Source organism: Ciona robusta, chromosome 11, assembly GCF_009617815.1.
Source record: "Ciona robusta chromosome 11, ASM961781v2".
NCBI lineage: Eukaryota > Metazoa > Chordata > Ascidiacea > Phlebobranchia > Cionidae > Ciona > Ciona robusta.
The window spans coordinates 3,496,081-3,509,946 of NC_143245.1; the positions used below are offsets into that span (position 1 = coordinate 3,496,081).

The 13,866-nt window shown below is 37.6% G+C and overlaps 1 protein-coding gene across 3 annotated transcripts; it reads left to right on the forward strand.

Moving 5' to 3' along the window:
• The first annotated feature begins 3,284 nt into the window (after positions 1-3,284).
• LOC149728116 (uncharacterized) lies at positions 3,285-13,860 on the forward strand. Of its 3 annotated transcripts, XM_089888875.1 has the most exons (10): positions 3,285-3,874; positions 4,063-5,207; positions 5,304-5,429; positions 5,782-5,835; positions 8,819-8,860; positions 9,176-9,271; positions 9,824-11,145; positions 11,299-11,541; positions 11,677-11,871; positions 12,114-13,860. In XM_089888875.1, exons 2-10 carry the CDS (start codon positions 5,101-5,103, stop codon positions 12,200-12,202), a joined length of 2,274 nt encoding a protein of 757 aa, XP_089745001.1. In that variant the 5' UTR covers positions 3,285-3,874; positions 4,063-5,100; the 3' UTR covers positions 12,203-13,860. The 3 variants fall into 3 exon arrangements, with proteins under 3 accessions (XP_089745001.1, XP_089745002.1, XP_089744999.1); XM_089888876.1 differs by lacking the exon at positions 4,063-5,207; XM_089888873.1 differs by having other exon boundaries at positions 3,286-3,874; positions 4,063-5,429.
• Positions 13,861-13,866: the final 6 nt, after the last annotated feature.

Here is a 13,866-nt window from a genome sequence, read left to right on the forward strand (position 1 = left end):
GGACGAATATCTCCGCCTATACTGGTCCAATTTCAAAAAGCAAAGTATTTTTGGAATCAATAAAACGGTCGCTTTTTGAATTTACCACAAAAAATAAAAGTAACGCGGGTTGTTTTTACGCATTTTAAGACTGTAAGTAAACAAAAAAAAAACTTTTAAAAGAGTTAACAAGGTTGGGAACCCGGTAGAATGGTGTCATAAGTGCCTTTACAAACTGAGTATAGGGCGGGAAAGTTTATATTCGATGTTGTTTTAAGTGATTTAACTTTGTTATATAATTAGTTTATTTTTTAATTCGTTTTTTTATACCCTTTAACACTTTGTAGTGCTGTTTTAGTTGCTTAAATTCAAAATACATAAATGTACTGCCACCTAACGAGAAAAATGGTGTCTTATCAAGGATCTTATCAAGGAAATAACGACGGTTTTACAATCTTATATAATACATGCATTCAATATATGTTTACTATTATGCAGTACGATAATCAGTTACATCACAATAACGCCTCTGACGTAATGAATTCGCTTTACTTGCAGGTGTACTACTGGGCTTGCGCAAGATTGTCAATATACTCGTGTCTGTAATGCAACAGCAATGGTTGGTAGGACGCAATACCCTAAAAACACCTAAGTTACAAAAAGCCATTTTTAAAATTTCGATTGTGACGTTTTAATCGACACAAATAGCATTATTTCATGAACAGACCAGACGATCCTACGGAAATGTTAAGGCAGTATAGTGATCACGAAAACGTTTTCTGTTTTCTTTACTTGATTACAACTGTTCATCACACAAAAAATATTCATTTTTGTTTTTAAAGAAATTGTGGCGCATATAGTCACTGTATTACCGCATTAACTTAATATCAATTGCACTGAAATAAATTGATTGTTTGATAAAAATGATAGAACTTTGCGGTAGCATTACGACACTAATACCAGTACTATAGCTCACTTTCGGCTGTTTTAGAGTCGTTCCAAAGTCATGAGTAATCACACCGAAGTATTATGACGTCACAACTGTGTTACGTAATAATCGACTTCGCCTCCGCACTACTTTTCAAAAAGCTGGTGTCTATATATATTCGTTTCGACTGATATATTTGTACCGGGCGCTATTGCGCATGCGCCGTGACGCTACTGCGCATGCCCTGTAGGTCGGAACTTATATACGGGCTCTAATAAATACGTACCGGCTAAAATACGTTCCTGGGCAAAACGAAACACATTTTGCACCGTTTCAAGGTACATTTGTACCATCTGCACTGTTTCGGCGTCGCTATGTCTAATCACATCAGACATCATGCTGTGCCGATAATTATCATTAATGAAATAAACACTCAAATCACTTCGTTGTTACACTTGACTATGTTAGTATTTTTCTATTATGTAATTGTAAAGCAAAAACAAAGAGTTTAGTTCGAAATTAGCATTGTTTATTTTTGATCACCTGGGGGAAATATTTTGTTTGTATTATACACAGCTGATTTTGTTTATGTAAGTTTACAATGAATGAGAAAGGTATGGTGTTATGTAAGCCATCCTGTTTGAGAAATTTGTTAGTTTTACTAATCTCAAATTATTCTAGGCACAAATAACACTCAACTTAGTTCTGTTGACTTTAAATCAAAAGCTAAAGTTCCAACGTGTAAAAGTCTGCAACGTTTTCAACGGAGGGTGGTAATAAATTTGGACCGATGGTCATATTGGAGTCGCGGCGCATGCGCAATACAAATATACCAATCGGAACGAAATATCAAGACACCGGCGCCTATATGCACGGAGCTACGGCAGTGTATGACATTACAATTAGGATTGTGACGAACAGTTATTAGCGGGCAAGACGGTTGTAAAGTGGTTTAGTAATGTAGTTGGTGCTTCTCGCTTAAAGGGCCTAAACACACCCCAAATGTACATCGCTTTAATATATAGAGTGTGTTTTTTCTAATTCCAACGACACCTTACTTGTTTTAATCGGTTCAGTATAACCAAAGATACTCCAGCTCAAACACCGTGAAATTCATAAAGCTGATTTGAAAGTTGCATGGCGAAAAAATGAGAAGTGTACTACGAACGTGACAAAACACGTGACAAAATTGTTGAAGCGTGGCCGCTCTCATTCTGAAAGGCGAGAGGCAGTGTTTTCAGCGAAAAACGAGAGAACAAAAAACGCATGCTTCGCTTTCACGAATGAATCAGTCAGCACGTGCCTATAGTACGTTCCTACGTCACAATCACGGAGCTCGTAGTAAAATAGGATAGCGCTAGAGATCACTGTTTGAGGACGAATATCTCCGCCTATACTGGACCAATTTCAATAAGCAAAGTTTTTGGAATCAATAAAACGGTCGCTTTTTGAATTTACCACAAAAATAAAAGTAACGCGGGGTGTTTTTTACGCATTTTAAAACGCGCTCCTGAAAATATGAAAAAAACAAAAAAATAATAATTTAAAATTGGTACGCGCGACTGCCTATTATTAAATATACAATTAGGTCCGTGCATTAACGATAATAAACGAAACAATTTGCCGTCTTTGAGAACGATTTTTTATGTTTCAGAAAATATTTCCGAAACAATATTACCATAAACCGAAACATTATAATGTTACCAGATATGGGATTATGTTTCTGAGTCTGTATGATTATGTTTCCAAAAACTAGACTATGTTTCCGAAACCGTATATAATGAATGAATGTAACTTACTTTACCTTCGCGTGCCGGAAAACGACAGTCGTTATAACACGGGTGTTCTGTTTCAAACACCAGCATATGTGCCACCTTACGAGTTACCAAAGGACGTTACTTTGTGGGTATAATTATTATAATTTTGTTTTACTTTTTTAAGTGTGACTGATAATTTGGACAACCCATTTGTGATCACGGGGAGGACCTTTGGGCCCATTACCGCTGGGTTGGATGCCGGTGCGCTAACAAGTGTGCTACAGCGCCGATAATGTTATACAATCGTAATAAGGTTTCTAAATAACTTTATAAAATTATTAATCTTTGTAAATGCAATAATACATATTCAATTAAATTAGTTTTTTTACAGCAGTTATTGCACTGTAATACGGCGCACGCATAAAAACATCATGGCGCATGGGTTAAATGTATTGCGCAAGTGAATATAAAACTGGCGCATGGGTTAAATGTATTGCGCAAGTGAATACGGTTTTGTGGGTCTGTGTCGGGAGTGGATTTTTAACTTTAGCTCACAATAAAAGTTTACAGTATTTTTTATTTAAATTTATTTAATTGGCTGTTACCGGAGCTAGAATCCAAATTCAAGTCTCCGGCTTTCTAGCGGTAATCAGTTTGCCAACGAAACACACCCAAACTTTAACTGAACAGCGCTTAAAGTGAGTGAACAGAAAGAATTTGGTGTTCGTATAGTATTATTTGTAAGTTTAATAACATTGCCACTGCCCCGGAAGTCTTTATTTCTGCACATTTTCTGCTAGGTGGCGCTAACTTCTTATTCGTTGCCATTTATGGGATGTATTCGCTTATTTACTGACAAATTTCTTTTTTATTATTAATTGTACTGCTGCAAAATATATTTTTTCCAGAAATATTTTGTTTCCATGATGATGCGTGGTGGGCACGATTTACTTTTAACGTTTTAGTTTAATCTACATATGCCGTTATAACACTTGTTTAGTGAAGTTATTTGGTTTGGGAAATTTTTCATCACGCACGTCTTGTTGGGTATTTCCTTCTGATTCAAACAGAGATCACCTTGTAGAGTGTAGACGTAGGATTTTCGAAACCCGAGATTATTAACAATGACATTTTTCGTGTATATCCTCTATCCTGGCATCACCGAAACCGGGCTACCGACCGATACGTTTTTTTGATCAAGGAGTTACAGGTGAAGTGGATTTTTTTTTTATAAATTTATGCTTTCTATATGTACTTCATGTACTCTTCGTGTGTGTGCAAACGTATAAGTTACATATATCTGTGGAACGAAAATATTTACTCCCATTAGCGTAGCCTATATGCTATTGTGATAGAAAGTATTTTGTGGTCAGTTTCAGTGGCATTATTTTCCAATAGTTTCAGAGCCGCCTGTGGCCAATAAGTTGATCTGGAGACGCAGTACAAGGTAGTTGGGTTAATTTTAATTTTGGCGGACGAAAAATGGCGAATTATGCATGAAGAATAAAATCACGTGACAGCGACCTGACGTCAGATGATAGGGAAGGACGACATTTGATCATGTTGTAAAACATCGATAATTTCGGCCAACAGAGAGCTGGTTCATGAGAATTGCCCAAGGCTTAAATTATCTTTCAGTCGCGCGAGATAAGTTCTGGTAGTTGTGTTGACAATGCTCTATTAGTCTATTTTAAAATATTTTACTTGGTTTTGTCACGTGACGTCACATCAACCCTCTTGTCAAGTGTTGTGGGTTTATACTTCATTTATCGCTTTTCTGTCGTAGTCTGATCAGTGGGGACACCGAAGAGCAACTTACTGGTGCAATATCTGAATATTAAAATCCCGCGAAACTTTTATGATCGTATAGAGTCATAGACATATGGCCGAAAGCTTATCAAGAAGTCAGCCACAGTGACAAATACATACAAACCTAATTTGATTCATAATAACAAGTACGAAAAAATGTATTCCAATTAAAACTTCTTAAGTCGAGTGTTATGGCTATGTTTACAGCAACACGCAAACTTTTATTTTTACGAGTTCATGGTGTTCATTTTTAGAAAACGATGACTGGCCCAATTCGGGTACCAACAATTAGCCAAAACATTAACAAATTGGCCTTCTTTACATTCGTTTTTTATTTTAGTAACACGCCAATGCATTTGTTTCACTTTTCCATCGTTAAAATTGTTTTTATGCGTATAGTTCCTTTCATTTGCTAAATATGTGCATTTCCGCATGTCCGCTGTGTTATTTTCATACAAAATGGCGCCCTGCTGCCTGACGTAACAGTAGGTATGTTGAACGTAACAATGAATCAGGTAAAAACACGTTTTTCTGGCTTTGCATTGTGGGTAATTTTTTCAGTTAGGAGGGAATTTAGTTTACAGAAGTTGAGAAGCAAGAGTTATTGAATGTGTATGCTGTAAAATAATGTCGTCCGTGTCAAGTTTTTATAATTTAATTACCGATTCTTCCGTGAGTAGTCCAAGTGATGGTGAAGTGGAATCCGTTCATGCCGACTCGTTTGTTTTAGAAAGGTATTTGAATTTGCTGTATATCGAATGCGATTGTTCAGACTCGGTATCACCATTTGTACCTGTTTCCACATTGCATAAGTTTTCTTTTTATTACAGAGATTTAGAAGAAGAAGATTTCAATGAAGTAGTAAGTGAAGATTCAGAAGTGTTAAGTGAAGATAATGAAAATGTTCTTAATTGTACACAAAATAATGTACATTTATTAGGACGAGAACGTAACAGGTACCTTACCTACTACGAGTACTATCTAGTACTGTATTTGTAGTCTGTTGGGCAATCCTTTAGCTGGTGATTAGTAAAATTGTTAGTGTTAAAATGTTCCTTAGGTCTCGCACTGACATGGTGATACCCACTATATAATATTTTTAAAAAAATGTGTCTTTAATTTTTAGTACTAAAACTGAACTTTTATAATGCGCAAAAAGCCAGTTGAATTTTGGTGACATAGGCTATATAATTATATATTATAGACTATATTAGTTTCTCTACTTAAAAAACTTTTGCACAAGTCTGCTTTTCCCCTTTTTCATAATATATAACTAAGTAGCTCTCCAATGTTTTTATGATTTTGAAGGAAAAAACAGATGCTCCGAGATGTTGTCAAGAATTTTACAACAAGCATTGAAAGGTTACAAAACAAAACTGTTTTAAATTTATGTTTTTTATTTGTTAAATTGTTGTATGTATACAGTGGCACATGCAGGGGGAGTGGAATTAAGGGGACCAGCCCCCCTTTTTGATATCAATAAATGGTAACAATTCCCTTCAACCATTACAGAAATATAAATTCGCATTCGCGTAATGTGTCCATATGTAATGTGTTAGCTTACTGTGCGTCTTTGGATACTTTAACTTAATTCCAGATAGGTCTAGATAAGATGCCGACGAATTGACATATTAATATGTTTGGGCTCAACAAGCATCCGGTGTAAAATTCCAGAACTCGTTGTTGATTCAAACACACCAGCTTGTGCACTCGTCTGTTAAACGATGCTACGTTACACGTCCGCGAACTCGCCCCCCCCTGTTAAACGATGCTACGTTACACGGCCGCGAACTCGCCCCCTGTTAAACGATGCTACGCTACACCGCAGCGAACTCGTCGTTCGTTAAACGATGCTACGCTACACCGCCGCGAACTCGTCTTTCGTTAAACGATGCTACCTTACACGGCCGCGAACTCGCCCCCTGTTAAACGATGCTACGCTACACCGCCGCGAACTCGTCTTTCGTTAAACGATGCTACCTTACACGGCCGCGAACTCGCCCCCTGTTAAACGATGCTACGCTACACCGCCGCGAACTCGTCTTTCGTTAAACGGTGCTACGTTACACGGCGCGAACTCGTCCCCGGTTAAACGATGCTACGCTACACCGGCGCGAACTCGTCTTTCGTTAAACGATGCTACCTTACACGGCCGCGAACTCGCCCCCTGTTAAACGATGCTACGTTACACGGCGCGAACTCGTCCCCGGTTAAACGATGCTACGCTACACCGCCGCGAACTCGTCTTTCGTTAAACGATGCTACCTTACACGGCCGCGAACTCGCCCCCTGTTAAATGATGCCACGTTACACGGCGCGAACTCGTCCCCGGTTAAACGATGCTACGCTACACCGCCGCGAACTCGTCTTTCGTTAAACGATGCTACCTTACACGGCCGCGAACTCGCCCCCTGTTAAACGATGCTACGCTACACCGCCGCGAACTCGTCTTTCGTTAAACGATGCTACGTTACACGGCGTGAACTCGTCCCCGGTTAAACGATGCTACGTTACACTGCGTGAACTCGTCCCCGGTTAAACGATGCTACGTTACACGGCGCGAACTCGTCCCCGGTTAAACGATGCTACGCTACACCGCCGCGAACTCGTCTTTCGTTAAACGATGCTACGTTACACGGCGTGAACTCGTCTTTCGTTAAACGATGCTACGTTACACGGCGTGAACTCGTCCCCTGTTAAACGATGCTACGTTACACGGCGTGAACTCGTCCCTGGTTAAACGATGCTACGTTACACGGCGTGAACTCGACCCGGTTAAACGATGCTACGTTACACGGCGTGAACTCGTCCCCGGTTAAACGATGCTACGTTATACGGCGTGAACTCGTCCCCGATTAAACGATGCTACGTTACACTGCGTGAACTCGTCCCCGGTTAAACGATGCTACGTTACACGGCGCGAACTCGTCCCCGGTTAAACGATGCTACGCTACACCGCCGCGAACTCGTCTTTCGTTAAACGATGCTACGTTACACGGCGTGAACTCGTCTTTCGTTAAACGATGCTACGTTACACGGCGTGAACTCGTCCCCTGTTAAACGATGCTACGTTACACGGCGTGAACTCGTCCCTGGTTAAACGATGCTACGTTACACGGCGTGAACTCGACCCGGTTAAACGATGCTACGTTACACGGCGTGAACTCGTCCCCGGTTAAACGATGCTACGTTATACGGCGTGAACTCGTCCCCGATTAAACGATGCTACGTTACACGGCGTGAACTCGTCCCCGATTAAACGATGCTACGTTACACGGCGTGAACTCGTCCCCGGTTAAACGATGCTACGTTACACGGCGTGAACTCGTCCCCGATTAAACGATGCTACGTTACACGGCGTGAACTTGTCCCCGGTTAAACGATGCTACGTTATACGGCGTGAACTCGTCCCTGGTTAAACAATGCTACGTTACACGGCGTGAACTCGTCCCCGGTTAAACGATGCTACGCTACACCGCGCGAACTCGTCTTTCGTTAAACGATGCTACGTTACACGGCGTGAACTCGTCTTTCGTTAAACGATGCTACGTTACACGGCGTGAACTCGTCCCCGGTTAAACGATGGTAAGTTCCACGGCGTGAACTCGTTCCCGGTTAAACGATGCTACGTTACACCGCCGCGAACTCGTCTTTCGTTAAACGATGCTACGTTACACGGCGTGAACTCGTCCCCGGTTAAACGATGCTACGTTACACGGCGTGAACTCGTCCCCCGTTAAACGATTCTACATTAAACGTCCCAGTCCCCGAACTCGTCCCCGGTTAAACGATCGATCTCGTCCCTCGTTAAACGATGGTAGGTTACAGGTCCGCCAACTGGTCCCCAGTTAAAATATGATACTTGACACGGCCGCGAACTCGTCCTAGGTTAAAATATGCTACGTTACACAGCCGCCAACTCCTCCCTGGTTAAACGATCCTGAGAGGCCGCGAACTCGTCCCCCCCACCCCCCCCTCTTTATTTCCGTCTGGGTGCGCCACTGTATGTATATTCTAATTCAATATTTATTATTCCATAGCCATGGCTTTGCAATAAGTGTACTTGCCTCGTGGCTAAAGCAGGTTGGGTTTAAGACTGAGTCTGGAAGTTCAATTATTTATATCTAACATTCTAATGTTATATACATTGTCTATGGGCATCTAGTTTATTAAGAAGAATATCTAAATGTGCAACATAGTATATACTACTGCAATACGAATATTATCTGAGCATTGCAAATTAATGTATAGGCAGTAAATCAGTTTAATACTATGTTTTTCCTTTTAATAATTAATATCAACCCTGCATCATGGTTGGTTAATAAACAATAATTTCTCTTTACAGGATATTTAGTGATCAGCCAACCTGTTCTGGAACCAGCTCGAAGTATGTGTTTAAATATTTAGTTATATTCTTGTTTGTGATGTAATAATCGTAATAGGTTATCAAAGGTATTATGGTGCAAATAATCGTTACATTATCCACGATGAACATGCATAAAAATTGCACCAATGTTTCATCTGTTTATACCAATTAAGACACGTCTTTTTAACAATATATATTGATATATTATATTCTTTTTATTAAAATGGGTATTATTGTCCACAAGCAAACCCAATAAAGCTCGAGTTTTTAACGCATTTTTGAATCACCTACTTTATTTGTGCAATAGTTTGTTATGTTACATATGCTATGTTTCAGTGCAACTTCTTCCCCATTATCAACCAAAAGTAGTACACCGTTATCCACCAAAAGTAGTACAATATTAAAAACTGGAAAGATTTCGAAATCTGGCAGGTAAGATGATATTTTTCAAATGTATGTGTATTTCTGATAATCTGATTATAAAAGTTAATTAAGGTTCTAAATTTCTGGGTTGAACCAAAAGTTTTAACTTTTTTTTAAGTGTTTTATATTTTAAGTATAAATGGACCAAAAAAGCAACACTTATCGCAATTTATTCTTTTGCATTCCATCTAAAGTGTAACCGATGGGTAGGCTAATCTTTAGTAAAACCAGTAAAATCAGTTACTAGTGAAAATTTGAATGTCAAAATGTTTCTTAGGCCTTACTGGTTAATGATGCCGGCACCTAATTTTAAGGCAATTCGCCTATGATCCACAATTCCTATCCGTTTATGGAATGGTACATCCTTAACATACACATTAAATTATTTTTATCTCAGTAAGTGCTAGAGGCAACCTGCAATGCAATGCTTGTTAAGTTTGGCTGCAATGTTGTGTTTACTGAAAGTGCAAAAATCAAAACCTAAATATTTCTATTATTATTTTAAGTGTGTCTGCTGGCTTTATGATTTTGTGTTCACAGACTAATCTTTTTTCATTCCAGACGCCAAAGAAAATGTCCCTACTGCTCCAAAATGTTTTATAATGTAACAACACACTATAACAATCACCATAAAGATTTGCCAAAAAGCAAGCTTCTCTATGACTCTGAGTTAAAACTTCAAAAACAGGGAAACTATAAAGATTTTAATGGATATGAGTGCAGCATATGTCACCTTGTAGTAAAGTGTTTAAAAAGGCACTGCATTAAAGCTCATCCAGACATTGATATAAAAGGCACTCAGTTTCAAAATATGTTGGTCGATTGCAATACTGAAACTTCACAGTACAACAAAATTTTATTAATGTACGAGAGACATTTACAAGATATTGGGGTTGGAAAAAGAAATCCAGTCAATGCAGATACAGCTAAAACATATATGAATCAGGTTAAAAAGATGATTCAAAATCCTAGTGAAATACAAGACCCCAAGCGCATTTTTATCAATATTGAAAAGAGCATTGTTGGTGATGGCCGAGATGGAACAAAATATGCGTACCTGGCTACATTAAAAAACTTTTTGGAGTTTGTAGACTTGGAATATCCAATGTACATGAGTGAGAGTGTTCATAAACTAATAAAGTACACAGTTTCTTGGTTGAGTCGACAAAGAGCACGGAAAGAAAAAAGGCAAAACATTGTCAAACAGCACTCTAGAAAAAAGTTGAGTGGTTTGCCACAGCCCTACCGGGCAATTTTAGAGTATGAGCAAAATCATGGAATGACCATAGCTGAGTTACGCAGAAGTGAAGTTGGCAGTTTGTCGAAATCAGAAGTTCAAGAATTATGTGGTGATGTTTTTTTAAGAGTCGTTTGTCGAGCTGGTTGTCGACCATCTGTGCTAACCGGAGTCACAATCGAAGAGTTAGATTCAGCAGAAAAAACATCGAAAGGAAATTATAGTATATACGTTAAAGACCAAAAGTTAAAAAATGAACATGCCTGTTTAGTGCTAAGTGTTGAGGAATTGCACGATATGAGGACTACCTCAAATCATTTATGGGCAACAAAAAAACAAAAATCAACCAAGTTAGATAAAGTGTTTCCTTCAATAAGTTGTAACAGAAAAATGGAGTCAACAGAATTTAATAGATATTGGAAGAAAACAAGCAGTCAAGTATTTCATTCAACAAACAAGGATATAACAGTAACAGATGTCCGGAAGTTAATTACGATGGTTGCAAGTAAACAATCGAAATCCGCTCAAATTGCCATTGCTAGGTCTAAAGGTCACTCAATTGCTGTAGCTCATAAGGTGTATGACATTTCGCATCCGCATGAGCTTGTGGAACAGGGTCGTACAACATTGCAACAGTTAGCAAATGGTTAGAATTCATCCATATTTATAACATACATAAATGCCATATTTCTTTAATTTATTATAAAGCCACATTTCATAAATAATCCTTTTATTAACAACTAAAAATAACATAAACGTTGTAGCTTTCCAAATTCCTTATATTAAAATTATTTTGCAGATGAAAAGTGTAATGAGCATGATTCTAGTTCAGCTGAGGAAGAGAGAGGTGCTGGACTGCCTGATCCCAATTCTGCTGAGGAAGAGAGAGGTGCTGGACTGCCTGATCCCAATTCTGCTGAGGAAGAGAGAGGTGCTGGACTGCCTGATCCCAATTCTGCTGAGGAAGAAAGAGGTGTTACACTGACTGATTCTGATCCGACTGCGGTAGATAAAGAGACTGATCTTGTGTGTGCTGACTTAAGTAAGTTATGTTGTACTTTTACTTTGTATATTTAAATGAGTAGTTTAAATTCTGGACTTAATTTTTACATAACATAAACGTCAAGCAGGTAACTGTTTTTTATGTGAAAATGAAATGCTGACATTTATTTTGCAGATAAAGATGAAAAGTTTATTCGGGTTGCATTTTCGGATGATGCTGAAGTAATAGATATTTACCGTGTGCGGGATTTAAAAACAAAAAATGGGAAACGCATCAAGCAGTTTAATGAAATTAAGATGGAAGAAGAATGCAAAGCGAGGTGGCCCGCAGACAACCTTTTTTATCCAGCTCGACGTGTTGTGACAACTTGTGAGTGGTATTTATGGATAATTTGTCTGTTTTATTTTGCATATACATTTAAATGTATGCTCATATCTTGTCTGTTTTTTTAACACATGCTTTTCTATCTTTTGCATGTTTACTCATTTGAATTTAATTTTAGTGGTTCAGGTTTTGTCTTTGTTCACCTGATTAATAGTTGTCCCTTTTAACACAAAGTATTCTTTTTTATTAACGTCTTCAGATATACTTAACTATGTATTATTTTACAGGGTCCCCATGCAAACAAGTGCGTTCTGATGATGAGTTTGTAGCTGAATCTCCATTTAAGCGAAAAAGAAAGAAGAAGCTGTTATATTAATTGCCTTGTTTAATTTACTGTATAAAGACTAGACTGTATATTTTACTGCATTGTTTTTACGATTGGGATTATACACTGGAGCCTGACTGACATTGTTTTTTTCAATATGATGTGATACTAATATTATACAAATTTAAGTTGCATATAACCAATATTTGGTTGCTCTAATCAATATTTATAAACTAATTGATAGTAACTTAGGTTTATAAACTAGGTAATGTTTGCGGACCAGTTTGCTTTTTGAATTTATAATGATGAATGTTTTTTCGTTTGTCTGGTTAACTCACAGCAATATTAATGCCCCTCTTCTGAGTAATCGTCAAATTAGCAAAAACGCTACTATCAGTCATGCTCTAGTATGGGTTGTATAATTCTACCGCCTTGTATTTTTAGAGATTTCTTCGACTATATTTCTACCTCATGCTTTTAATGCATCCATTAACCATATTTGTACCGCATTGTGTTTTATGGGGTCCATAGACTATATTTGTACTGTATTGTGTTTTAATGGGTCCGTAGACTATATTTGTACTGAATTGTGTTTTTTAATGGGTCCATAGACTATATTTGTACTGTATTTTGTTTTATTGGGTCCCTATATTCTACTGTATTGTGTTTTAATGGGTCCATAGACTATATTTGTACTGTATTGTGTTTTAATGGGTCCATAGACTATATTTGTACTGTATTGTGTTTTTTAATGGGTCCATAGACTATATTTGTACTGTATTGTGTGTTTTAATGGGTCCATAGACTATATTTGTACTGTATTGTGTTTTTTAATGGGTCCATAGACTATATTTGTACTGTATTGTGTGTTTTAATGGGTCCATAGACTATATTTCTACTGTATTGTGTTTTAATGGGTCCATAGACTATATTTCTACTGCATTGTGTTTTAATGGGTCCATAGACTATATTTGTACTGTATTGTGTTTTTTAATGGGTCCATAGACTATATTTGTACTGTATTTTGTTTTATTGGGTCCATAGACTATATTTGTACTGTATTGTGTGTTTTAATGGCTCCGTAGACTATATTTCTACTGTATTGTGTTTTAATGGGTCCATAGACTATATTTGTACCGCATTGTGTTTTATGGGGTCCATAGATTATATTTCTACTGTATTGTTTTTATGGGGTCCGTAGACTATATTTGTACTGCATTGTGTTTTTTTAATGGGTCCATAGACTATATTTGTACTGTATTGTGTTTTTTTAATGGGTCCATAGACTATATTTGTACTGTATTGTGTTTTAATGGGTCCGTAGACTATATTTGTACTGCATTGTGTTTTTTTAATGGGTCCATAGACTATATTTGTACTGTATTGTGTTTTTTTAATGGGTCCATAGACTATATTTGTACTGTATTGTGTTTTAATGGGTCCATAGATTATATTTCTACCGCATTGTGTTTTAATGGGTCCATAGACTATATTTGTACTGCATTGTTTTTTAATGGGTCCATAGACTATATTTCTACTGTATTGTGTTTTATTGGGTCCATAGACTATATTTCTACTGTATTGTGTTTTAATGGGTCCATAGACTATATTTCTATTATATTGTATTGAAGTGTATATAATAATGTGCTTTTATAGGTTCATAAACTGTTAAATTGACTTTCGTTTCAACAATAAAGCTGAATACATGACTAGCT